General features: G+C 42.6%; 1 protein-coding gene across 4 annotated transcripts in view; it reads right to left on the minus strand.

The window, feature by feature from the left end:
• SMOC1 (SPARC related modular calcium binding 1) overlaps window positions 1-27,166 on the minus strand; it is a 126,791-nt gene that overhangs the window by 17,257 nt on the left and 82,368 nt on the right. For 3 of the 4 annotated variants that reach the window (XM_057366981.1, XM_057366973.1, XM_057366965.1), the window contains exons 7-10: window positions 24,008-24,088; window positions 7,215-7,407; window positions 6,277-6,359; window positions 3,759-3,864 (exon numbers count right to left, since the gene is read on the minus strand). In XM_057366981.1, the coding sequence (XP_057222964.1) occupies window positions 3,759-3,864; window positions 6,277-6,359; window positions 7,215-7,407; window positions 24,008-24,088 (463 nt within the window). The remainder of the gene's footprint in view (window positions 1-3,758; window positions 3,865-6,276; window positions 6,360-7,214; window positions 7,408-24,007; window positions 24,089-27,166) is intronic. The other variant, XM_057366990.1, reaches the window with a different exon arrangement.

A 27,166-nucleotide genomic window follows, 5' to 3' on the forward strand; every position in this document is an offset into this window, starting at 1 on the left:
AAAAAAAAAAAAAAAAAAAGGCAGCTAATATGGTCATTAATTGCAAAGATACTCAGCATACACAGGAAGTTTTCACTCACATATCCAGATTCAAACTGAAGGCAGCAGGGTAATCTAACCTGATTTCCCATGTATCAAACCCACAGAATGTGAATCAAATTATTCTTGGGACCATAACTTAGGTTTGACTAAAGAAAGTCTTTCTGAAATACATCAGGCCTAAGATGAAAGCCTTAGAGAGAGGGAATCAGTCACCTCCCTCATGACTTCATTCTGGTTTAGAATTGCCCTTGCTTTAAAGAAATTTTGATCACAAGTTTGTTTATATTCAGTTAATCATGTTTTCCCTACTAGACTAAAGAGTCTGCAGAGCCTTTGTCCCAATAGAGATATTCAGATTTTACAAAATCAACTTCCAATCTGCTTTTTTTTTTTTTTTTTTTTAATACCCTAAGGAAGTCTGAGCTCCTTAAGACTCTCACTGTTAAGCTTTTTTAGTCCTTGGCCTTTGAAAAGGCACTTCTCTGCATTTGGTCATTTATTTTAATATTGATACTAAAGATGCATATTGCATGCCTGTATCATCTCCCTGCTGCCACACAGAAAGAGGAGTACTTCCCCACCTTGCCCTAAAACTCCTACATGTGKCTTCTCTGTTTGATTAAAACATATAGGACAAGATACAGTTGGCATGGGGGTACAACTTGCTGTTTGCCCGGCTTGCCCCCTATATCAGGCCTAAGTTTTGCTGGTGATTTTGTTAAAAATTTTCCTTGGATATTGCAATGCATTTGCTCAAAATCTAAAAAAGGCCAAGGAGCATGAAAGGCTGAACRCTGTAAAGGAGCAGAAAGAAGGAGGCTACAGAGGGAACCAGTGTGTTTGAATACAGAACCTGTTCTGCCATCGTAATGGCATCAAGATGAAGGAGAGCCCACAAAAGTGAAGCTTACCTCACAAATAAGAAAACTGACATTAGAACATTAAAACTGACATGACTGATATTCAGACACATCRGATAGCCAGATCTCTAGCTTTTCTTTTCAACATAAAGTTCTCAGTAAATCTGGGCCAGGGAGACACAGGATAAGCACTGTGATAAACAGTTATTTTGTTAGTTGTAAAGGCTGAAAATTAATTAAATGTATAACTAACCCAATGGGTAAAATATTCCTTCGTCTWGGAAAAGAGCTTTCATTTCTAGGGCCAAAGTCAAGTTAGGTCACCTAAAAAATTTCAGATATACACAGAATCAGTTAATGCAAATTGTTAAGCGGAAGAGACCTACAAGAAATTGGAAAATACTTCCAAGATCATGAAGTCCACCTGCCAAACCAGCATTTCCACCATGTTCATCACCATGTTTTTGAGTTCCACATCCATATGTTTTTCGAACTCTTTCAGGGATGGTAGTCTACCACTTCCCTGGGTAGCCTGTTCCAAYAATTTACAACCATTCTGTGAAAGAGTTTCTCTCATATCTAATCTAAATCTCCCCTGACACAACTTGAGGCCATTTCCTTTCATCCTGTCACTTATTACTTGGGAGAAGAAACCAACCTTCACCTCACTACAGCTTCCTTTCAGGTAGTTGTACAGAGAAATAAGGTCTCGCCAGAGCTTCCTTTTTTCCAGGGTRAACACCCCCAGCTCCCTCACCTGCTCCTCACAGGCCTTGTGCTCCAGATCCTTCCCCAGCTCCACTGCCCTTCTCTGGACATGCTCCAGCACCTCAATTTCTTTCTTGTAGTGAAGTGCTCAAAACCAGACACAGGATTTGAGGTGTGGCCTCACCAATGGTGGGAACACCACTTGTGACTAGCCACTGGCCACTCTCTGGGTCCAGCCATTTTTTACCCAGCAGAATTAATACACATGTTCACACCATCAGAAGCCAATTCCTGAAGAGAGAACTCAAGATATTCCTCCTCTTGGGATTCCTGGAAAGAACTCGCTGCACAGAGATAGCTTCCCAACTCCACAAAAGCAAACAAAATGAAAGATGTACTGATTAAATTTTTATATGAATATCAAAAAATCTCTGAAATCACTTAAAAAAATGGTCCCATCATGGCATATTGGGTTGGAAAAGCTTGGCACATGTTCTTAGGGGTACATGCTTAGCCTAGCCAAGGCATATRGAAAATTAAACCAGAGCAGTTATCTGAATTTAATCATGGCTCTGGGCAGGCAACGTATTTGGGTGGTAGCAGTCTTTCACCTTACCAAGGACAGCCTGCTAAAAGATTTAATTTTCTCCTCTCAACTGGGCTGCAACATTAGAGTGGAAAATAAATCAATGTGATGACTGTGTGAAGACCTGGGCAGTGAAAAATTCCACCAGAATTTTTCAAGGCCTCTATTGAAAGCTGAGAAATACACAAAGCTTGGGGGACATTAGGAAGCAAGCCTGCTGTTTATAGAAGTGCAGTGGGGGCATACATTTCTGGTCTCCACAACACTGGTTTATATTAAGCTTTATTTTAAGAGTGATGATTACATTGGCTTTGTTTCAGTCCCAGCCCAAAGATGCCAAATAAATATGAAATACTCTCCAGGGCTTCCCACCACCCCTACCCGCTGCATTTGACTCATGCAAATTAGACAGAATTGACATTGGAATGCTTAAGCTGGGTAGAGAACTATGTATTTCCCATCCTTGGGGCATTTTTGATCCTGTTTATATGAATACAGACATGCTTGGCATGTAATCCTAATTCAACAGGTTACAGAATATTCGGCTTTCAGGCACACACAGGTCACAGGCCTGATCTGTAAGGTTAAAACCATATGAGTTCTCAAGTAGCCGATACTGAGCCAAGGGACACAGCCACGCCACCCAGGACCTTCAATAGCCTCAAACAGTTTAAAGATGGCACTGATTCGCTCTCCAWTATGAAAGAAGAAAGCAGGGGATCAGCATTACTGTCAGCACATTGGAGCAATACCCACAGAAGTATCAGATGTGCACACCCATCTCTAGACCCCTACGAGCACATCAGTCATCGTGCCATYCCTCCAAGCTGCCCCAGGGCTGACTCCTTTTATAGTCAGCACATCCAGAACCACAGAAGCCTTGCCCAGCTGAGACAGTGCAGCACTTTCTAAATCCATCACGGTTTGCCCGCAATGGCCTGTCCTGACGAGCGCTGCAGGGATCTGCTGTTATCAAGCAGGAGGGGGAGACACAGCCTCAGCTTTCCTCCAGTTCCCCAMAAACACACACTGCTGCCCACCTCTTGCAACAGGCCTGACCCGTTGCTCCTTCCCAAAGGAGTGGACAGGCAGCTGGTCAGAGGGGAGGGCCATGAAAAATAGCTCCTGTCTTCATCAGCAGGCTGGCTGCAGCCTCACAGCAAAACCACAGTGCTGCTTCTGCCAAGAATTTGGTTCACATTCTTCACTCCCTGCAGTAGCCACTAGGCCACACGGTGTCCTTCAATCCATTTGCATTTTATTAGGTCTTTTCATGCACCAAAAGACAAAAGAACAAGCCACTTCCTCCCACTGAGCTCTCATTTCACACTTCAAATGGGCTATACTAACCTTTATGGCAGAGCAGCTGCCAGGGAGGAGGGGCAGGAGGAGGCAGGCAGCGCTGGGATGACAGGACAAAGCAGCCTCAGATCCTCTCCCGGCAACCCAAAGGAACCCAAGTCAGTCAGAGCAACACGTTTCCCTCCTGCCCCCACCTCAGGGGCACCCAGAGCTCTGCAGCCACCTGGGTGGCATTCAGCTGGAGTGCTTTCTGGACTCACCTCCCACCCCCAGTAGGTGCTGCTGAATTAATAGCCTGTACCATGTCCGTAGTCAGAGCATCAAGTAAGCTGGTAATAAATTCAACTTTCTTCCCTTCTGGACAGCCTGTAGAAAGAAAAGAGGAGGTTTAATGCAAGAACACAGGCTTGGTTTCCTACCCCAATTCAAAGGCATCAGTCAGAACCTCCTTTGTTTTTAAGACAGCAGCCATCAACACAGTCCCTAAGGAAAGGCAGCTCAGTGGGCTTCTCTGCGTGGTAATTTGTCCTGAAGCTTTTGTCCAGGCACATGCAGGGTCATCAAYTGGCAGGAAGACTGTGTGGTTCACTTTATGGTCTCACCCAGTTCTCTACCAGCAAAACCACAGGGATGTGCTGGAAGTGCCTGGCAGAGAGACGTTCCCATGGTGACACTTGCAGAGAAGTTTAAAAAACAATTCAGTACCTCCTGGGTCATCTTCTGATGCAAACGTGGCTGTTTTGAGGCCCTAAATGACAGAGTAAAGTATCCCAGAGCAAGGCAAGTTCTGCTGCTTGCACACTCTGCCTGCCAGCACCCACCACAGTAATTCATTCTTTGAATGATCACACTACATAGGAAATACGTCAAACTGAGTCAGTATGTGGTAGTCACCCCCAGTCACTGCTGGTTTGAGCAAGACAGAGTGTGTTGAAGATGAGCTTGGTAACCATTTCCATTACTTAGTGCTGAGAGTGTCTAGTTCCCCACCTTCATACACAGACTGACAGAGCCTTCTATCCTAAACAGTGCCAGCCTGTTACAACAAAACTCTCCATCTCCTCACCTTTAAAAGGCAATATATATTGTTCCCTTGCTGCTGAAAGAAAGCTTCATTTACTACCACATAAACCCTGTAACAATTGCTCTTGGAACAGGCTAAGGAACAAGGAACCAASGAACAGGTGTGCTTAACCACCTTCAAAACTGTTGTCCAAAACCCATCCCCTCCCACCCRATTGTCTTCTCTTGATGTGCCAGAGAAGCCATCAACACATCCCTCACCTCTTTCCCCAAACCACCATGCACTACCAATTATTCAGCTGATTAAGGCAGCAGACATCAGCAACAGGCTCCCACAGCCAGCACTGAGCAATGTCAACACTTTCTGCTTTTCTTGAACAGGCAAAGAAGAACATGTACCCCAAACAGAGCACCAGAAATTTACTGTAATCCCTTGACAGCTAAAAGCAGCTTGCAAATTGATCTGACTGAAGTTCCTCCTTTGCAGGATCACAGGCTCTGTCCTTTGAAATAGCTAACCAACAGGCCCTTGACTGTCTCTGTATTATGTACATTACACACACACACACCCCTCAGTACTTGTTTGGCATGCAGTCCAGAAAATGTCAGTATTGTAATGGCTAAGCTGCTATTGCAGCCAGAGTAGACCACACTTAGAGGAGCTTTTTGTTRAGGTAATGAAAGAGCTGAAAAACTATTTGCTAGAAATCATCTCCCTGGGTCTCAGCATCCCACCATCTGCAGGAATYAGCCGTTTGCCATTTGCTGTGTACAAGCAACATTTTCCTTCCTTTTTTCTTTTTTACTTCTGGCCACAGTTGTGACAGGTAGTGAAGAGAGTATGTGTTGGTATGAAGGATCTGAACTTATGTCTTTTCCCACGTGGGCCTCTGCAGGGTCTCTTCACACAAGCCAAGAAGCACTACCTGCAGCACTGAGAGTCTAAAGAATGGACAAACCTCTTACAAGAGGAATAAAGCAAGGGATGCCCCTGACAGAACTGAGTGCAGTTCTGGATACAGTCTTAAACTGAAGGAAGAATTTTTCTTAACATTCAGTTCTGCTAAGAAGTAAGAGCAGAAAAAAACAAGAAGGAAYATTCTCTCTCACCCCCTGCAGTTCTGGTTCACCAATAAATTTTTGCATACAAGAGCAGCTAATCAAGCAAACCTCAAGACTGCATAAAAAGATGCAGTGCAGCATTTCTCAGACAAAGCAGGATCAGATCCTCCATCGTCCTTTCTCTCCATAGACAGGGATATTTTCAGTGACAGGAATCACAGAATCATAGAATGTGGCTAGGGTTGAAARGGACCTTAAAGATCATCTCATTCCAATCCTCCTGCTATGGGCAGGGACGCCRTTCACTAGTTCCTGTTGGTCAGCATCCCATACAACCTGGCCCTGAGCACTTCCAGGGCTGGGGCACTCAAAACTTCTCTGGGCAACGATCATGCCAACCATTCTTCCCCATAGAAATCTCCAGGCACGCTGGTTTCTCTCCTGAAAATTCTAACCCCTGAAATGTTTTCAAAGGGCAGGCAGGCAATAAACAGTCCTCCTCCACAGGACACTCGCAGCTTTTTCCAGTTAACTGCTGAAACTGGAGGTGATCTTAAAAAAACACAGAATAAACCCCATGGTAAAGCATGTATTGAGGAAAATCCTCCCTCTCCTCAACAGTATTCTTGGCCTCTYATGAGTCCTAAGGTGAGACAGGACAAGAAGGCAGAGACAGGATCTTGTTCCTCTAACCTGGAAGTTCTCTGTCCTTGAAGGGATCATCAATCTCGGTGCTCTTTGATCTGGCATCACTTTCACACACTGGAGTCTCATACCTGAAAAAAGAGAACAGCAGAAGCTAAAGTATGGGACATATGTTTAGTGTTTTCACATGGTCACCAATCCCAGACTATTCTGAGCTGGAAGGGACCAGCAAGGATCATCGAGTCCAGCTCTTAAGTGAGGGATCAAGCTCACAACCAGGGCATTATTASCACCATGCTCTGAGYGAGCTAATCTCAGGGTCAATGGGTTTTGCCTTTTCTGCTGACTGCAGGGGAAACCAATAAACCTCCAGAAGAAATATCATTCTCAAGCATCTGACTGTTTATGGACAGCCAGCAACAGCAGCAGAAGTGGAAAGAGAAGGAAGAACAAACTTCAAAGTCCAGCACCAGCTATCAACTGAAACCCACAAACAGCATAAGGCCCTCTTCCAATTCTTGTGGGCATAAGCTGAGATTTTTTTTTTTTTTCAAAGCTGTCCATGTTCTGCAGAATCGCTATTACCTAGCAGAGTTTAGGCCCCAGCTCTTACTGGCCTGTTTTTGCAACTTGCCAGACACACTATTTGTTTCCAAACTCCAAATACAAAAAAGATCCCTCAGATAGTTTCAAGATAGAGAAAAAAAAAAAAAAAAAAAAAAAAAAAAAAAAATCTATCTATCACTAGTTTAAAACGGACCCATGCAAAACAAGCAGTCTCCTAAATCCCTACTGGTCATGATTCAAGTGGCTGAAACATGGAAGTATAAAGCAGATGATAATGCAACAAAGACACTTGTCTTTTCACTGCTTGTGCCCATAATCTTTGTTCTTAAGCAAAACCCTCATTCCTCCCTACTTCACAAAAGCTGTAAGTCAGAAGATAAAACCCGCTGCACATCATCTGGTCTGCCTATAGCTCTCACCGTGTGGAAGTACCAGGTAGGGGACGTCCTGTGTCCACCAGGACACACCAGCAGTAGCCAGTGGACTGGTGGCATTGCACTGGTTTGTAGAGTCCTCCAGGAGCACACTCGGGGATGACGATACCCTCGCGRGGGTTCTGCCTGGCCTCCTCCAAGGCGCTCTGCCTTTCCTGGTCACAGGAGTGAACTTTTTCTGGAAGACAGAAGGGAGGTTGGAGGGGGTGGAGGAARAATCAAATCAAGATCACTTTCCTCAGGTCAGCAAGATCCAAGTATCCTTCACATGAGGAGCCCCTTGTGTCTGTCTCCTTGTCATCAAATATCAGTACATCTACATCCGTGGGGATTCAGGGGCTTCTGGGTTGAGAGGTTTCTCCTACATTTAGCTGTGACCCAAGAATATTATGGAGTATAGACACWGACTGCCAGGTGCCCAACATGCCAGAAACAGCAGAAAATGTCTTCTTGGTCACCTGGACTTCGGAAATGAACTATGAGGTAACAATAACTCACTATTAATGCAGCCATGAGGTAAGCATTTCCCAGACTATGTTTTTGCAACTGAGAAATCCTAGGCTGTGACTTGTATTTTCCAGTAAAACAAAGGAGACAAACACCCTGCCCTGCCCCTCTGTCTCTTTCTCCAGACTGCAAAACACTCCTCCCTCTCAACAGCACCTCTACAACATGATCCCAAGAGGAGCAGGTTATGTTTTAACACAGCCTTATCCAGTGCAGACAACATATGCACACACCTCAGCAGGGAACAGAATGGGATATCCCATTCTACCCCCACTGCCATCACCTCTCCAGMACTCTCCACTGTAAAACAAAGGGCACTCAACACTGCTTTCTACTGARGGGCAAGTAAGGCCCTGTCCCTTAATAACCTATGACACAGAAAAGGCYATTCCCAAAGACATTGTCAAAGAGAACAGAAGTGCCAAGCACCAAAGAACAGGAAGAAACCCAGAAGTGGCTTCTGCAGCCAGCCTGGCACACAGAGCCCTGGCACTGCCCACAAAGAARTGATGGGTGTAGGGACAGTGCCAGGCTGCTGCCTCTCACAGGGACCAGCCATCAAAGGGAAGAGAGAAGCACAGAGTACCTGCAGGATGGTAAGACCTRTTTGGCTCAACAGCCACAAATTCTTAGTTACAAGTCTTAAAGCATTCTGGCCCTGTAATGAGTAGGAAAATTATTTCAACTTTATAAACTACTGAAGGTATCACAGTGAGGAGAAGAAGAGAGTCAAGACAGCTGAAAACACATCTAAGCTTAGGGTAACAAAAAACAACAATCTAACTCCCAACTTTCATCCTTAGAAGAGTGATGAAAAGCAGAAGCAGGAACAGCTGTCTCTTCTTCCCTAGCCTCCTGCCCCCCTGCAGTTTACTGTGTTTTTTCTTTTCTTTTTATAAATAAACCACAAGATCTGTAATTCCTTGCCACAGCCAAGAGCCACCTCAAGCTTTCAATACATAAAATGCTTCCACTGACCTGCAAAGACAGCATAGGTTCATCCCAAATCTGTAGATGTTTGCATCACCAGCCAGCAGACATGGTGTAACTGCAGCATCCTGCTCCCAGGACTRGCTCAGCACACAACTAACACATGCTCAGGTTCCTTGTATTTTGCCTGCCCGTTGGTAAACCRTTAGTTATATCTTATATTTTGGCGATAAATTATCCAGCAGAGAGTAAGTTTTGTTCCATATTTGGGGAATAGAAGGGGTGCCGAGTCACACCTTGGTAACAGAAGGTACAACAAAAAAATTCCATCAGGTCTGCACAGTATCCCCTGAGTATAGCATGCCTGGGTACCAGAAGCACTTTTACTGGTTTGTAATGGAACTGTAGCAGCTGAAAGAGTCTAAGAGAACCCAAAAAGTCTCATTCTCCTCAGTATTTCAGATCACTGTCAAGGCTGGGAATGTGAAGGGCACCTGAACTTTGCCACATACAAACCCATGTAACAGAAACACAGAATAAAAACTTACTAATAACTTAACAAAAACTCCTAAGTGTCAGAAAGTCTGACTCAATCAKAGAGAAATTTGACCGGGAAGGAGCAGAAGGGGATAAAGTCAACAAAAACTGAAAGGGAACTCAAGCCTCAGCTGATATTTAAGCTGACTTCACTTTGCTGACAGATCTCACATCTGAGGAAAAAAAAAAAAAAAAAAAGAGGAAAAAAAAAAGTCTGTTCTCAAGCTGTATGTGGACAGAGAAGCCATTGAGCCAGAGGCCTGCAGGCTCCCTAACAAACCACTTACATCAAAGGGGCTCTGCTTACCCACAGTCTGCCGACAGCAATTCACACCTTGGCCATCAGCTGAGGCAAATCATTCAGGCATCTTGGAGAAGCAAAAAGAGCAGGGGCAAAATTCCCTATCATYATTACATTATAAGCAAAATTTTAAAGAAACTTCTGCTAAAGAGAACTACATTCCAGGAATTTTTCTATCTAAATCCCAAAAGCTTCCCGAGTGCACATAAATAAACCAAGATTTCTCAAGTCCTTTGAGTCTTGCAAAACTCAGTAAAACTACTCTGAAAAAAATAAAGTGATTTTTTTTGTGTGTCAGAACAAAGAAATATGCCACATTTATCAAGAGAAAAAAACCAGTAAGTGTCTTTAATGAGTTAGTATCTTATTTAACATACATTTGCAGTTAGATATGCAAATTACACCAAATAAATCTACATACTCACACAGCTGTGCTATGCCATAAAAAAATGGAAAAAGTGCTGTGCACGTATTAACAGAAATTTGTGGGAATTGAACAGTCACATTTACTACCAGAATACATAACTAATTGGTAGTTGTTTCTATTTGAAGCSTGTTTAAAGGCTGAGTGAAACAAATCTTACAGGCTCTGTTCAGTTGGTATCAGATAGATGTAATGATGCAAACTCTGCCATTGTCACCAGCATTCAGCTGCCCATCATCAGCAATGACAACAGCACAACTAAAACATCAGGGAGATCACACTTKATTMATTTCTAATATAYACCYAGWAGTAGCTGCTGTGGAAGTTTCTCAYTGCTTTACAGATTCCTTCTTTGTCTCTTTTACATGCTGAAGAGTCCCACAAGGTACAGCCCTTCTCTGACCCCCTTCCAGATCCACCATGCCTTGCCTGAGCTAGAGGAGATCAGAATACCAAACACACTGACTCTGACAACAGCCTTGTGGAAATTTCCTTCAGTGACATCTGTCTACTAAGCAGAATGTATTATCCAGCCCTAGTCCCCAAAGAGCCTTTTYCCTCCAGGATACCACTCTAACAACACTTAATTTCTTTAAAAAATAAACATGAGTATTAATAGTTGGAGTATTCAAAAAGCAGCAGAATCAGCTAGGAAATCCATACCATCACCTTGCCTAGTATGGGCTTGGCATGGGACTTGGCATGAACTGCAGTCAGTGTCACGGTGAAAGATGGTCTCATGGGTAACAAAGGGACCRTCAAATGCTATCCCAGCTCCAGGACACTGAAGTCTGCCTGTTCCAGTCAAACTGCTTACTGGAAACTTCGYTGTTGTTGCCAAGGCCAGGTTAATGGAGAACAGTGAAAGCCTATGGCCAAGCTAGAAAGTTTAATGCCAGGTATGAAATTAAGCTGTCATCTTAGAAAGTAGCATGTATTTATTATACGTGCAGGGTGCTTAAAAGCCTATTCCCTGTTAATGGGAGTTGCAGGCACAGAAAGAAAGGTTTTCCTTTATTCCTTAAACTAAACATTTAGAGAAAGAACATTTAAGACAGCAAGTCAATGGGACACAGTCTTTCTAGAACAAATACTAATAGTACACACATTTATTCCTTTACTTTAAAAGGCACTGTCACATTCTACTGTTWTCTGCCATCTCTGCTTTGACTTAAGACAGCCATCAGCAAAGAAACCAAGAAACACCTGCCAACTTGCTGCTGTTGGGGAATGAAACCTTMATGAGACAGCAAATCTAGATTACAAAAAAAAAACAGTTACAGAAAAAAAACTATGGGGAATGTATGCACACATACAAAGAGGAGAGTCATTGAAAGAAATAYGCATTTTACCTCAACTGCTCAGCTCTAAAATGCTAACTGTTTGTTCCTTCTTACTCTTGACTGCTTCTAACACTCATTAAAACATATTTTTAAAGTAGTGTCTCTGAAGCCATGAGCTGTGGCAGGAAAACAGGGCTTGGACATCTGCAGTTGCACATTATTTATGCAACAATTTTCCCCTAGTAACAGCCTTCTGAGGAATACATAGTCAGATTCATAAAAAGGTCTCTCATTCCTGGTCCCTTAAGTACAYGCATTCCAACATACATCTAGTGCCTGCACAACACAAATAAAAATGATGGGTGAGGTAGGGGACTCATCTGACTGTGTAATGAACTATATGGTTATTAAAGAGATGGGGTGCTTGTTTACCCCATAAAGCTGAACAGAGAGGGTGTCTAGTAGCACCTGGCTGAAGTCTCGTGCTTAACATTTGTCATGCTCATCTTGCAGGACTGTGCAGCCCCTGGGGACGAGGCAGCCTCCCCCAGCTGCTTTCCTGACACGGAACAACTGTCTCTGCTACCACAGCCAAAGCACCAAGCATCATTCACTGTGGCTGTGAAGATTCTGTGGATGATAAGGGTGGGACATAAGGAACATTTGCCATCCAACCACAACAGATTGTTTTGTTAACACTGCTCTTCTGCACYCAAATATTTTCTTATTTAAAGAAGAAGGAGACTGTGATTCCAAAACCAGACACCATGGAGAGCTTCCTAACTCTTTAAGAGACAGGATTCTTTCTTCCAAATCAGGCAAAAGAGAGGGTCTAACCTTCCTCTGTGCTTCTGCAATGAATCCATGTGAATAGACTAACCCAGAGTTACAGGCTATACCAGGCAGAGCAGATTTCCTTCTCTTTCTCTCTCTCCTTTCTTTTGACCACAAATTCTGTCTGGACCAGCAAAACTTTTCCCATAGAATTCTCACAAAAAGCTTCAGTTTTAATGAACAAGCATTCATCACAAGCGGAGGAAAAGGTCTTTTACTTAAGAATTCTTGACCAATCCCTATTGTTAGTGCTGCGACAGGGATCTCACTTCAAAAAAACATTTTAAAAAAAAATCAAACACATCTCCCCCAAATTTTTTTTGTTCAACTCCCAACCTTCCCCTCAGTGAGGAATTAGTGCAGCACAGAACAAAGGGCAGCAGCAYGGATTTCTAGTGCCAAGTTCCCATTGACATCCTGTGCCAACCCAAACATGAGGACTAAGTGTCTTTGTGCCTCAGTTTTCCTTTCAGTGAGAAAAAGTGCTTCCTGTCTCCCAGGGAAGCTTAATTTAGACAGGGTCGATTTCTCATTTCTGCTTAATGTGTCTTCACACTGCTGTGGCAGAGAACAAGGGGTTTGAACTGGTTATTTTATCATAGTACGTACACCAGCTTAAAGCTGCTTTTACATTGTATAAGGAAGTTCTAATGTGAACAGGACCCAGGTCCACTCCAGGACAGCAGGCACCTCATCCTAGTACGAAGCGTTCAAAGCTGTGGGCAGAAAGCACAGTCTCATTCCACAAAGCAAGTTCAGCACAGGTTATATCAGCAGCCCAAGAATGCATCCCTTCCTCCTCGCAGGGGAAAGAGCATTTGAAAAGCCTTGGGTATGCACACGCACAAGTGCTGGCAGGACTAGCAAAGCARTGCAGGGAATAGGCCCTCACTGCCTGTCCCCTGAGCAGGGCTGTGGGTGGAGGGAGAGAAACAACCCCTTCTGTGTTTACTGGGAGCACAATAACAGCTGAGCAAATACGGCTCATGGGGATAGCATAAATCTCTCCACACCTCCGTTAGTCATCAGTACTGATACCCACTCCACCCTGTTCTGTCTGGGATCGTGGTCCCTCCAGAGTTTTCTGGCTAATGTGAAGGTAAAAAGAAAAACAAACCTCGCAGGTGTTCCCACACAGTACCAGCTGAACAGTCCTTGCTCTACCTTGGTACTCACTCAGTTTCATTTCTCAAGGCATAGGCACAGAGGAAGCAGATGTTACTACATGTTCCAGTGCTGAACAAGTACAATGCAAAGGTTTAACAGGTGGGTTATAATTTTCAAAAATRCGTTATTCCAAGTGGCTCATTAAACTTCAGCTATCCAGGAACACATGCTTCCCCTGCCATTTTCCTTCTGCTCTAAGAGATAAGGCTGCACTGCATTCCCACCAGTTTATACAATGAGAAGCCTATTAAATATCTACCCTCCAGCTTGAAATAAAGAGGACTGGCTGAAGGAAGCACCATCTCACAGATTAGAGAAAACTTAGTGAGGGACTTCCTGATGCACAGCTTGTGCTCATTTTGCAGAACTTGTAGGCATTGCATGCTGCCCAGCTGAGTCTGCTCCACAGGGCYTCCAAGCCACACAGAAATAAAGATCCACACTTGCACATCTTGAAACCTGTCAGTTGAAAGCTACCTGTCCTTGCAATTCTAACTCAACTGCCTTTCAGGCAGGCCTTGGACTCTATACCATCCCATCTCTCAAGCAGTCAGTCACACASTCCTAGTCCTTCTCAAGCTATAGGCACACTAGCTGAAGGACAGCAAAAGGAGAACATTGCATTTTTTATGGCTATATATATTATCCTGGAAAAAAACTGCGAGTATTTTGACATTCATATAAAATGCATTGCATAGAGCTCTGATTAAATTCTGGTTCATTCGAGCATAATTTGTGTCATTCCCATAACCAAATGAGGAAATGCAAACCACATACAATTGCTACAAGAGAGTTGCCTAACACTGCAGGTTAAAAAAAAAAAAAAAAAAAGCTCTCCAAGACAGGAGGTCTCAAAAGTTCTCTGTGAAACAGTTGCTTAGTTTTGAAAGCTATCATGAGACCTATTTCAAATTAARTGACCAATCTGGCCAATGGAGCACAGCATCCAATTTACAGACTGAACTTCAGGAAAAAATTCTGTCACATTTCCTTCCCCATGGGCAGTTCAAGTAGCAGACAGCTTACTTGGAGAAAGGAGATTTAGCTTTAATATCAAAAAGCCCTGGTGATTAACAGTTCACTAACTGGAAGAGGCAGTGGGATCTCTGTTGCCACATTAGGAACAGGCTACATGTGTCAGAGCTGCTATTRATTAGATATGACCCTGGGTTAAAACAGAGAGAAAAAAACTCCATGATCTCTCCAGGTCTTTTCTGTTCTCCTCACMCAGGCTGAGAAGTTCCAGCAGATGCTCAACGACTGAGGCAACCTCTTTGCTAACAAAGGCTAAAATCTTGAGGATATTTGATCTGCCTTAAGTTTCCAGATTTTGGGGTCTGATCCCCCCTAATGCACCTGGTTTCCATATCCTGCAGGACAGCTGTACCTGTGCAGTACCTTCACAATGACAACAGTTTCCATAKTCTGAGCAGAGAAAGTTTGGCATCAAAATGCAGCCTCTTCACTTCTTGACATCAGGACGGCTCCTCAGCAGTAGAAAAATCTTTCAACCTTAGAGACTCCCCTTGTCATTTTGAGACAAAGCTACACAGTCTGTGTTTTTGCTTCCCTAATGCCTCTTTTCCATTTCACATAGTTTCTAAGCACTGTGAGCTTGTGGCATACCCAGCTTTGAGATAAGCCACCTGTCTCTGAACACATTCATTTTTCCTTTACTCCTTTTCACTGCACACTTACCACACCGAGGAATGCTGTTCAATAAAACAAAAACAATAGGTGTTTCCACTGAAGCCTTAGCAKTATTGGGAAACAGTTTTCACTTCCACACCTGTTTTTAATAGTCCTTGGAACAACTAGCACAGCAATTATTGGAGAACTTGCCTACCTCTTCTAGCTGGAGTATATAAGCACACATTATACATATTTTTACAGTATTGTAACTGTACAATTATAGGACACCAAACARAAAGTCTTTGAAAACTGTCACAGGCAGGTAAAAAGTAGTTCAGACTGGTCTTCCTACCTACAGCAACATTTTATTTAATGCTACTACTGTTSAGGCACAGAAGGCAAAAGAACTGGTTTATAGTGTGATGAGCCTTTTCATGTAGTGACAGATCAGCTTTTCCCAGTAATATTTCACACTGTACAACAAGGCAGAGGGAATTATCTCTGACAGGAGGCTAGCATTCATTTTTGATATTTAGCTTGAGTCACCTGTATCTGGGCAGAATGTCCAGGCTTTGGAAGTTCAGTGACGTAACATGGGATTCAGACATCAGCCATGGGACAGAGAAACTGCTCCCATTTCGTCCGTGTCATGAGATGGATGTCCGTGCTCTGGCTTAAAAGGGAAGGGAAGTACTACAGACTAACATTATAGCTGCAGTTGGTGCTCCCAGTGGGACTCCTCTGAATTGCAGCCTCACACAGGCAGCAGTCCCTCCATCTGTGGGAGCCCATGCATTCAGGGGGACTGAGCTCCAGAGAAGCTGTAGCTTTGTGCTACCAGAGCCTGTTCAGTCAGCCCAAGGTGAGGTGGGAGAATGCTGACACCAGTAGGACCACAGACTTCCCCGCATTGTAACAACTGGTGAAAGCAGAGAAACTCACTCCATTCACCCACAATAAGGCCAGTCAATTTTAATTCCTCTTCCTCCCTCAAGTGTCCCCGAGGATCAAATGCTGCYTTGCTTTTTAAACATACACCCATCTCTACTCTGAAGGTGGGTTCTCTGCCCAGCTCCTTTCCTCTTGAGATGCAGCCYCTGGAATCTTCTACTAAGGTCTTTCCAGCTACTTACACACCATTTCAACAGTCTGAAAAACATGTACTTAAGCCACTCCTGAACTGTACCACAACTGCACCACTCACGTGTTTCCAGCGACTATTTGCTTATTTTGGTGGTGGGGCAAAATGCAAAAGTAAGATAACCACCAAGTGAAAGGGAACATAAGGATGGCAGCTCCACACCCTCTCCAAACTATATACAGGACTCTCAAAATCAGCTCACAGCTCTGATAACATCAGTTTGAAAGTGAAGTGACAGTCAACGAAAGTTGTAGCAARGTGGGTGCTGACCTTTTTCCCCATGTAACAAGTGAGAGAAGGAAAGGAAACAGCCTCCAGTTGCACCAGAGGTTTAGATTAGCAAGAAAAAAAATTCTTGATCAAAAGGGTTGTCAAGCATTGGAACAGGCTGCCYAGGAAAGTGGTTGAGTCATCATCCTTGGAGACATTTAAGAGGTATTTAGATGTGACAATYAGGGACATGGTTTAGTGGTGAGCTTGGCATTGCTGGGTTAATGGCTGGACTTGACCTCAAGGGTCTTTTTCAACCTAAATTATTCTATGACACTTTCCCATGCTGCTGCTCCACAAGCCCTGTTCAGGGACCTCACACATTTCCCTTATCTACTCACTCCACCTCCAACACCCACCAAAGTAGAGAACTTCTTCACCCTAAGCCTGGCAGCAAAACACGCCTTTCATGGGAGGGGTAGAGTTTTCCAAAGCTCTGGAATGCAGCTCTTCTCCTTCCCAGCCTTATTCTATACTAGACAATATTCATGGCCTTCTTGGACAACTCTGGCGGCAGCAGACACTAATAGGGACACACTGACGTGTGTTCTGAACCTTTTTTGCCTTCACTTTTTTCTTTGCAAATCACTTGCAAGCTCTACCAGGTCTCTTGGTTTCAGGAGAAGCCTACATAGGTCTAAACCTTTTCCAGATGTTATCCAGGAGCTAGTAACGACAATTACCTTGAAACAGCTTGTCCTTCATTGTGGTACTTCAGAAATGTTGTGAATTTGACAGGAACATTTCAAAAGAGGCAGGAAGGTGAGTCAATAYGTACAGCCTTTCTATAGGCATCAACATTACATTCAAATGGATATCTGAAGTGCAGATCCACAAACAGGCCTGTGCTGAATTCTCCTATTAGACAGCAAGAAGCACTYTGCTGCTAAGGAATTACTTCAGCAAATCAGTGCAGCCCCTTCAATATGAACTGGCTTATGCCAAAAAGCAGAACTCCACAAAGCTGACCACTCTCAGTTGGTCCATGTATRTCCAGGTAATGCCTGGTGCGGGAAGCTTATTTTCTTTCCCTTCCTCACCAGTGGTTTTAAATGCAGGGTTGTTTTCTATTTCCCCTTTTACCCCAGCTTCATGCATCTTTGCCCCTCTCCTGCTGCTCCTTGTCCGCTCGCTTTAACTGGCAGCTGCAGAGTAGTAGTTATGACTCCACATCTAAAGTAATTTGTTTTCTTTCTTTGGGGGATAAGGAGGGGGGAGTGACTGAATTCTTTGGGAATGATTTATTGCACAGCACTCAGGGGGAGCTTCATTTATTTGCCTAGCTGCATATGGTTTAACACCTATGGTTGCATGCTGATTATTATACAATGTTATTTTTCCCACTTGTATACTTTGCACCTTTTCATAGAGCAGATTAACTGGTCCCCAATGGCATGTTATTTATGACTTTGTTTGCTGGCTGTCTGGGAAGGGTCCTGGTCCTAGATCTTTCCATTCCCCTGGCTTCTGCTCTCTCCTTCATACTCCCTTCTTCACCACACACACCTGTCACACTGAGACCGTGAGAGAATCACCCTTGGGCATCACACATATCATCCTTCTCAGAACTTCCAGAAGGGAGGAAGAGACAGAGGCCTCCCAAGCAGCAGCCAAGACAGGAAAGGAAGTCTGAACCACAGATGGAGCCAGAGGGAAGGGAGGGATAATAAGTAAGGAAGAAATATCACATTGTGGCTTGCAAGGAAGCAAAACGAGCTGAGCAAACAAGAGAATAGGTATTTGTTGTGAAAATGTAACGGAATTATTAAGTTTTCATTTTATACTCAACACAAGCTTCTCTTGAAATTGCTTTATTTAGTATCAAGTCAGAATCTAAATTAAAATTAATTCAAACAAAATCAAAACAAAACCTCACAGAAAGAAGGGCTGGGAGAACTAATACAAAGGTATTAGAAGACAGATAGTTGTGGCAGGTGGGACAATAGTCACAGACTTACAGCCCAATAGTTTTGACAGGTCAGAGGAGCACTGTGTTGGGAGATACTGGCCCAAGATGCAGGAAATTAAAGAGGATACACTGACAGAAGGTAGTAGAAAAGGCAAAAGCTTTCTGACACACTAGTTCCCCCCCATGAACTCTTGTTCTTGACACCATCACTGACACCTTTTTCTTCTTCAGCTAGGGAGAAATTCAAAAGCAATTAATTAACCTTACATGTTATGCCCAGAGGAGACAGAAGCACAGCAATGTTTACCAAGGAGGACTGCAGTCAGCATTAGAATGTCATCAGAGGCACGAAAATTTTCCAATTCAAATGCTACCCTAACATCTTATTCAGATATTTCTCCCCCTTTCAACCAACCTGCTTTCCTGCCAAAGTGATAGCTATCTCCTCCACTTGGGATCCCGACTAACATTAATGAGCCACGGATTTTGGGGAAGAGTCTACAATCCTGTATGAGACATTTGGACAGCAATATTAACAGAACTGGTATGGAGAGAGATAGCCAGTTTGGAACTCACACAAATACTTTAGCAATAGTGGAAAATAGAAAAAAACAGCATAAGAGGCAGAAGTCCATGGTCTCATGTCTTTAAATAACAAGGTGGGGAGTGCTGTGCACCAAGAGTCAGATACCCGAGCAAAAAGGCTGAGAAGACAGGATAAAGACAGGTGTGAAATTACCCCCATTCAAAATACTATTTTGCTTTTCAAGAGCCTCATATGAATCTACCTGTGGCTCCCTGTTCTCTGAAGTATTTCACGTTTCCAAGGCATGAAGAAATTTGCTCCAACTCCAGATAACTATACATTCAACACATAGGTGCAAGGTCTCCCCACTCTGGAAAATAACACAGGCATTCAAGTTCTTGGTGTTTATCCTCATTTCTGAAAAGGGAAGTCCTAATAACAAATTAAACTCCTGTCTAATCTTGGCTGTATTTGGGGTATTCCACTAAAACTGCCATATTGTTTTTCAAGCTCTGTCCCATTATATGTTCATCTCACCTGACTCAAGAAGAACTACACTGATTCTCAATATAGTTTCAAGCAGACTCATTTTTAATGCATAGAATGACAGAAAGCCTCCATATGGCTAAGGCAACATACTTATGAGTACATTACTCCCTGGGGCAACCATTACTCCAATCATTAAGAAAGGCATGCAGCAAAATGGTATCACTTCCTAGCTGAGTACTAGAGAGAATGTTTTTGGTGGTGCCATGGGTGCTTTCCTACCTTTTTTTTTTTCCCTTGCGAGTGGGAAAAAAAAATCCTTGAGGAACACAGACAAACCAGAGAATCCRGGTCCTGGAAGTAACACTAAATAATTACATCCCACCTCACTGTGCAGACCTCTGGAGACAAACTGCACCCAAGAGTTAAGACACTCCCTTTCAGGTGGATGGTGGAACATATACAGATGTGAAGTTTTCAAGTTGTTTCCCCCTCTGAAAAGCCCTGAAGTTTGGGCTCCAAGCTGACTCAATAAAGAAAAAAGAAACATGAATACCACCATTCTTGTTTTCAAACCTCATTCAGTTGTGCTCTGTCCACTAAGAACTCCTGACAGCAGAAAGTTCTGTCACTGGAATGCCATCATGAGATGCCAGCACAATGCCTGGGTGTTAGAGCTACAGAACAGAATAGGCCACAAGGAACTGGTCCTTGTTCACCAAGCAAGATGTTGAAACAAACAGCTGTGGTTTTTTCTTTTCTTTTCTTTTTTAACTAGGCACAGCACACACAAACCTGTCTTCAGCTGCTAACCTTAATATATTACTCATTCTTCCTTTCAAATAACGTCACTTTCAAAACCCCGGTGACTGAAGAATATTTACTTGAGGCTGCTACTGCTGGTTTCTCCAGAGCTATTTATTTTTCCATGCAGGGGCTCATTACATCATTCTGTGGTTTTCTTAAAGGTTGTCACAGTAAGCTGGATACAGGCTGGAAACTCTTGCTAACTAAAACCTAATCACTAAGCAGCACAAATGAATTTGGAGATAACCCAACTCTCAAAGTGTGGAAAACCCCTGGAATTCTCAGTGGAGATAGGGTGCTCCTGAACAACCAACCATTAGATTTTTTGGAAGTGGGAAACGTTATCAAGTGCCTCCCTAGATTAGTTAAAAAATAATCACTTGGACTGTTGCAGGCTGGAATAGGTTGGGGTTGAGGGAAGGTAGCTGAAACAGTAGAAGTGGAATGAAGAGAATGGTCACTGCAACAATCCCATCTGAATCACCTCCTGCTCCACAGTGTCCCAAATGACACATCACAGAGGGCAGTGCCAGATAACTGCCTCAGTTAGCTTAGGGTACCCATGTGTTTAGGGAAGGGGAGAAGCATCAAAAATATTTTTGTCATCTTGCCACAACAATATTGTGTTAATCTAGACTTTTTACTTGCCCCAAAAAGAAAAACTGGATTTGGGACTTGTAGGACTCAAGACAGGCAGGAGATGTAGTTTTTAAGTACTTTTCTGCTGTGCAACAATCCCGATGATTGYATTTTGGTTCCTGCCTCTGGCTGAGAAGGTTTGAACCTGCATCTCACCCTCCTGAGAAAGGGGTGCCATTTAATTCTTTAAGGTTGGCTAGGGTAACAGCACTAGCAATCCTTCCCAGCATTGCTCTTYTGCTGAGCATAGAAAAACTCACTGGCAAAATGCCTTGGAGACATATAGATTCTCATTCAAGTGCTCTAATCACCASGCTGGAGTCATTCTGCTTTTCCTGATCCCTAGCTTAATTAGGATTTACACATGCCAAACAAAATGTAAATGCTCCAAAAAAAGAAGAGATCAGTTTCAGAAGAATGTTTTCTGTTTGTCAACACTAAACAGAAGACAGAACACTCAGATTTCAAATGCAGCACTTATTACACAGGGTGTCACCAGCTCTGCAATGCTCAGCTGCCTAGTGGGTGGCTCAMCTAACACTGATGAGAGACAATGACAGCAAATTATTGGACTTCATATAGCAATTCTTAAATTCTCTTCATGCTTAACATAATGACAGTTCTTACTTTCCAAGATGTCCAGTGTCAGTGCTGCTGAGAGAACACCACACAACCTCTGACAGCAGCATCAGGACCACTCKTCTCTGCAAAGGGCAGGGCCCTATAATCACCACAGGGAGAGACTGGGGCTAAGTGTTTCACTATACGAACTCCAAGGAATAGGATGCAGAAGAAGAGTTAGGCTGGATATTACAAAAAGAAGAAACCTGAGTTTGAATTCAGAGAGCTGAGCAGCTTCCTATGGGAAGAAATAAATTCTTTAGTATCTAAAGCATTTATGGTAGAGAAAATGCTGTTCTTACAGTATAAACATTTACTAGCCCTAAGGCAGTAAATTAGATGACCTACTAAGTATTTTCTCTTTTCTCACTTCCAGTTTCAGTGATCCCATTAAACTGTTGCAAAAGCATACAAGGCTATATCTGCTCCAAGACTGTAAATATAAACTCAGATAGACAACACAGCTGAGGCAACAGCAAACCCAAGAATCCAAACCTTGTGCTAGCAAAATGTACCTTAACCCTTCGAAAAGAAATTAAAAAAATTAGAACTGTGCTAAGCATTAGTATCTCAAGTCGGGCCAAAGGCAATTAAAAACATCGCCCAATTTTGCATGCCCATCTCATGACAGCTGTTTCATCATCCACAGCCAAGAAAGACTCAAAGACACTTGAAGAAACATGATTCTAAACTATAATTATGCCCCCTCTGCAGTTTGATCTCACTGACGGTACATTGCCTTTAACATACATTACAAGGCATGACAAGAATGAAAGATACCAAACAAGGTGACTAGGCTTCATGATTTGGAAGAAACAGACTGAAGTAGTTCACACTTTTTATCAACTAAACCATAGCTCTAGGCAGCATTTCTTAATATCAGTAACTTGTAAGAAACTGAGATGGCTGTGTATTTGTATGGCACAAGGGGAAATTTGGGAATAAGAGTTGGCAATCCAGTCTCTCAATGAGACCCTACAGCAAGTGAGCATTGGAACGATCAGAAAGGCTGAGGGAGATGAACCACACATCTCCTTTTAGCTTGCTGTATAAACCACCTCTTACAGAGCTCTTCAGTTTTCCAGAAGATAATTTATTTTTCATTTGTAGCATGCACCCACAATACTTTTGTTTAACAGAATTGGCATCAGTAAAAAAAAATGAAAAAAGTGGACAAAAGTAAACTCACACAAGGAAATCTTTTGTGAACAAAATTCCAGTTCATATCAGGCAGCTTTCTGACTAAACAAGCGATTGTCTTTGCAACACTAAAGCCAGCCTACTTTGGCTCTCTCAGGCCAAGAAAGAGTGGGAGACGGACCCCCCCTGCACCCAAGTCTCTTTGCAACCTCTTAACACTCACTCTTCTTTCCAACACAGCTACAAGGTTTGTGGCATTAGAAGGAAAGCTGGTCTCCAAAGTAAGTAGGACCTGTTAAAAGGATTTTAATATTAAAATGTCACCTTCAATTGCACCTTCAATTGCTGGCTGTCCCAGCAGCTAACAAAAAAMAGAAGCTGCGTTTGCTCCCCCTTGAAAGACATCCTTAAAGAAGGATGCTGATACTCACACATCATCTGAAGCTTCTGGATGATTCCCACTGACAGATCCTACACAGACCACCCTGCTACAAAAACAGTTGGGAGGTGAAGCACAAGAGACTTGTTAAAACTGTGGTCTGGGCAATGCTGGCTTTCCTCCTGCCAAGAACTCTTCACTCTGCAGCAAGCGAGTATCACCCAGTCTAGCACTGCTTTTACCCTGCAGCTTGAAAGTGGTAAAGGAAGGTTAAAGGATCTGTCATGAATGCTCTCCAGCTAATGCAGAAATACCAGATGATGAGGCACTTCAAGATATCACAATTTATCCATTCAGGTGACTGGAATTATTCCCAACAGCCCTTCTAGGTCTGTATGTTGCATAAAATATACGTAATAGTGGCATCTCCTATTCAAACCTTTAAGTAAACCCATGGCATCTTAAAGCAATTTTGTTCTTTTGTATCCCCTTTAATTTCTTCATTTCTCCCACCTCAGTTAAAACAGCAGACAGAAACCATTCTTGCTGAGAATCCCTAACCTTCCTCTTCAGATTCTCCTGTTTCTTTTGATTTCAATGACTCCACACTACCATTTCACCCTCATCTCCAATCTCAAATTTTACACCCTGACTTCACATCTTCCTGCTTCCCCTTTTCCCACTCACGGTCATGATCTCTTCTTTGCTGCTTCTTAGGCTGGGGTGTTCCCTCATCCACTCCATTACCACAAAACAATCTCAACATTTTCTTAGGCCAGACATAAGTAACCTACTTTTAGTTGTGAAATAAACTAATCATTTCTCTATCAAAAAATAYCCCCAGCAGAGAAGAATCTTGAAATTACTAGAAAATAAGCCTCTTTTTGTACGTTTTGCAACTGCTTAGACCAAAATCACAGCCCAGATTTKTGAGCCAAATGCATGAGTTCATCTCTCCATGCTGAACAGCAAACAGAATAAAGATGACAGAYGGCTGAGATGATTTAACAGATTAAGAAATTAAGAGATTCCCCAGTTAGGATTTGTGGAAACAAACATCCTTCATCACACATTGATTATGGCTCTTTGGACACAAAAAAGGATGTTATCTGCAATTATTTTATAGCCCAGGCTGAAAGTGCACTTAGCAGCTTGACAGCTACAATGAAGAAAGAATGAAGCAAGAATAGATGGTGAGCAACTACAAACAAGTTAAAAGAATGGGKTTTTTTTAAGATTAATTACCTGAATTCCTTATACTGGAGCTGTTCATTTTGGAATCTTTGATGACCAAGTGCTTAATCCAAAGGGTGGGTGCTGTGATTTCTGAAAGAATAAAAATAACAGCCTTGAAGAAACTGCAGCAACTAATAAATACACATGATTAYAGCTCTTAGAACGGTTTGGATTGGAAGGGACCTTAAAGTTCAGCTCATTCCYGCTCCCTTGCCATGGGCAGGGACACCYTCCATGAGACCAAGCTGCTCAGACCAACCTGGCTTTGAACACTCACAATGATGGGGCATCCACAGCTTCTCTGGGCAACCTGCGCCAGTGTCTCACCACTCTCACAGTAAAGAATATTTTCCTCATACCAAACCTGAACCTACTCTCTCTCAGTTTGAAGCCATTCCCCCTCGTTCTGTCACCACATGCCCTTGTAAACAGCCCCTCTCCAGCTCTCATGKAGGCTGGCTTCAGGGACCGGAAAGTGCTAGAGTTTGTCTTTCAACTCTCTCAGTCTGTCTTCATAGAAAGCAAGATGTTCATGCCTTAACTGATCTAACACCTTTGTACAAACAGGTTCATCCCCTGGCGAGTCTTCCACTTCTTATGAACCATCATTTGTAAATCTTCCACGAGGTTCTCTCATCTTCCTTTTACCGAAAGTATATCTCTGCTGGCAAAACACTTTTTTTCCTCCCTCTACCCTCTATTTCCTAAATTCCCAAGTCTGAAGCCTTTTTCCTCAAGACTCACAGATGTCAAACATTGTATTGGGTGCTATAGTATATGCTGTTTCCCACAAAAGTACATATGAAATTCAGATTTTAGAAAGTCAATCCAGACCTTAAATATTGCTTTAACAGCCCAAGAAGGTCTGGCCATAGTCAGTTCCCTAAAACAAGCAACAACGCAATCTGAAAAAAATAGGCAGAGACATGAAGATATTTCTGGAAAGACTTGAAAGGAAGTCTACTAAAGAAATAGGTTCTGGTTAGAAAAGCATGTCTGATGCACTAACCAAGACATCCAAACACAAATTTGTGGAAAAAAAAAGTGCTTAGAGCACCTCCTCTGAGGTGTTTTAATCAACTTCAAAACATATCTGAACCTGCCCTAAGCCACAGAAATGACAAACCTCAGCATTTGATTAGAACTGAGTAAAGCAGTACTTGCTACCATGGGCTAGAGCACCTCAAGTGACATTTTCTGAAAAAAAAGAAAAAAAAAAATTCAGCTTCCACAGGAACACAACTTAAATAGTACATCCTGAGGTTTTACTTCAATTCCTCCAAGAACTTTTCACATGAGTTTTCCTGCTCCCTTGTGGACACTCAAGTGGATTTGCTCAGCTGAGGGAGAAGCTGGTTGACTAAAAAGAAACTGATTATAAATCACAAGAGCATAAAAAAATTGAAAAGTAATTTCTCCTTCCTAAATGTTTTCAGCCATATTGATTGTAGGCACTATAGTAATCATGTTTAGGACATTTTTGTCACAAGGCTGAACACTGTTAAACAAACAAACTATGCTGTAATATCAAAAACTGCCTCATCTGCCAGTTTCACTATGCTGTTCTATCAACATTCAGCCATGATGTGCTTCTACAAATACATATACCTACATGCTTTGGCTTATGGACTATTTCTAGTTTTGTGCTTCTGCTCTTCCTAGCTCTTACCCAATGTGCAATTTGAGGTAGCTCTCCCAAAAAGGGGCTTAATCTCCTAAATCTGGGATGAAATTTAGCTCTGACAGTGCACCATATGAGCCAGGTATGTCTAGAGCTGAAAAAGGAGGGACAATGAGAGTCAACAGATGCTTAAGAATGGATGAAGACCTTTAGAAATACAATGGTGCACATCTTTCAGTGAGGCTGAAAGGTGCACAAAGAAGAATTCTGGCAGGGGGGAAAGAAGGAGAAAGGAAAAATAAATGAATTCCTTGGAATCTACCATAAAAATGTATTTTCAAGCCAGTTAACCTGGACATTTTATTACAGGCAAGTAGCACAGACACCTCTGAGTAACAGATCAGTGGGGAGTGTACATTCCCAGTGAATTAAGAGGCAAAGTTTACCAAAAAGAAGAGATGTTTAAAGAAGATATCTTTAGGAAATTATTACACCTTGAATGTGGGAACTAAATAGATGGTGAAAAAAAAAAATAACAGAGCCTAGAAGTGCAGGAGGGAATACARTTTTTTAAAACTATAGCAAGGACATTAATAAAACACTCTTCAGCAGAGGAGAATAGTGTCCTAAGAAACGATTCACTTACTACATATCTAAGATCTACATTATAATAATATGAAATAATTTTTAGAGGGATGGCTGTGTTATGATTCAAACTTTGGATGGGAGAGTTTAAGTTATCTGATTCACATTATCTCTGGCACTGCTCTGTTATGCCCTCAGGGAGGATGGTAGGGAGTGGGAGGGGAACTTATGCATGAAATGTGAATTCTCATTATCCTCTAATTTAGGTGAAAACATGAGAAAGGTGAACCTTCATCTGAGAGATGCTGAAGCCCACGAGGTATCATACACTTTGGGGCAGCTGAGTGTATGTAAGGCTCTTTGAAAAAAAGTCAGTTCCCTGCATATGGAAGGTAGACAACCATAGGCAAAACATGAAAAAAATTCTACATTGTTATTGTCTGATCATGTTGATACAGCTTCACCCTGGCTACCTGACTTTGAATAGACAGGTTTACAGAAACCCATCAGTTCTCAATTTCCAGTGAAGTGGAATGGGATCTGAACTTTAACCTCTTTGAATATCCACAAAGATTTCAGACCTGACAGGTGAATGGATAACTGTTTTGCCCTTTTCGGTCATATGAGTCAGACATCAAGTACAAGCCATTCCTCAGGAAGACCTACCCAAGACACTGGGAGAGTTTTCTAGTGAAGTATGACAAGATGTTTGCTCAGATAGAATCAAGGGATTGTTCAGGATGACATCCTGAGGTGTCTAGCCTAACCTTCTCCTCCAGCCAGGGTCAGCTACAAGAACAGACCAGGTTCCTCAGGACTTCAAAATCACAGAATATACTGAGCTGGAAGAAACCCACAAGAATCACTGACATCCAACTCCTGGTGCTGTGCAGGACACCCCAAGAATCACACTATTAAYTGTTTATTGTTACAGCCACCACTGAAATCTATTCAGTCCTATT

This window comes from Malurus melanocephalus, unplaced genomic scaffold (assembly GCF_030028575.1).
Source record: "Malurus melanocephalus ecotype Western Australia unplaced genomic scaffold, MMel_1.1 scaffold_2, whole genome shotgun sequence".
NCBI lineage: Eukaryota > Metazoa > Chordata > Aves > Passeriformes > Maluridae > Malurus > Malurus melanocephalus.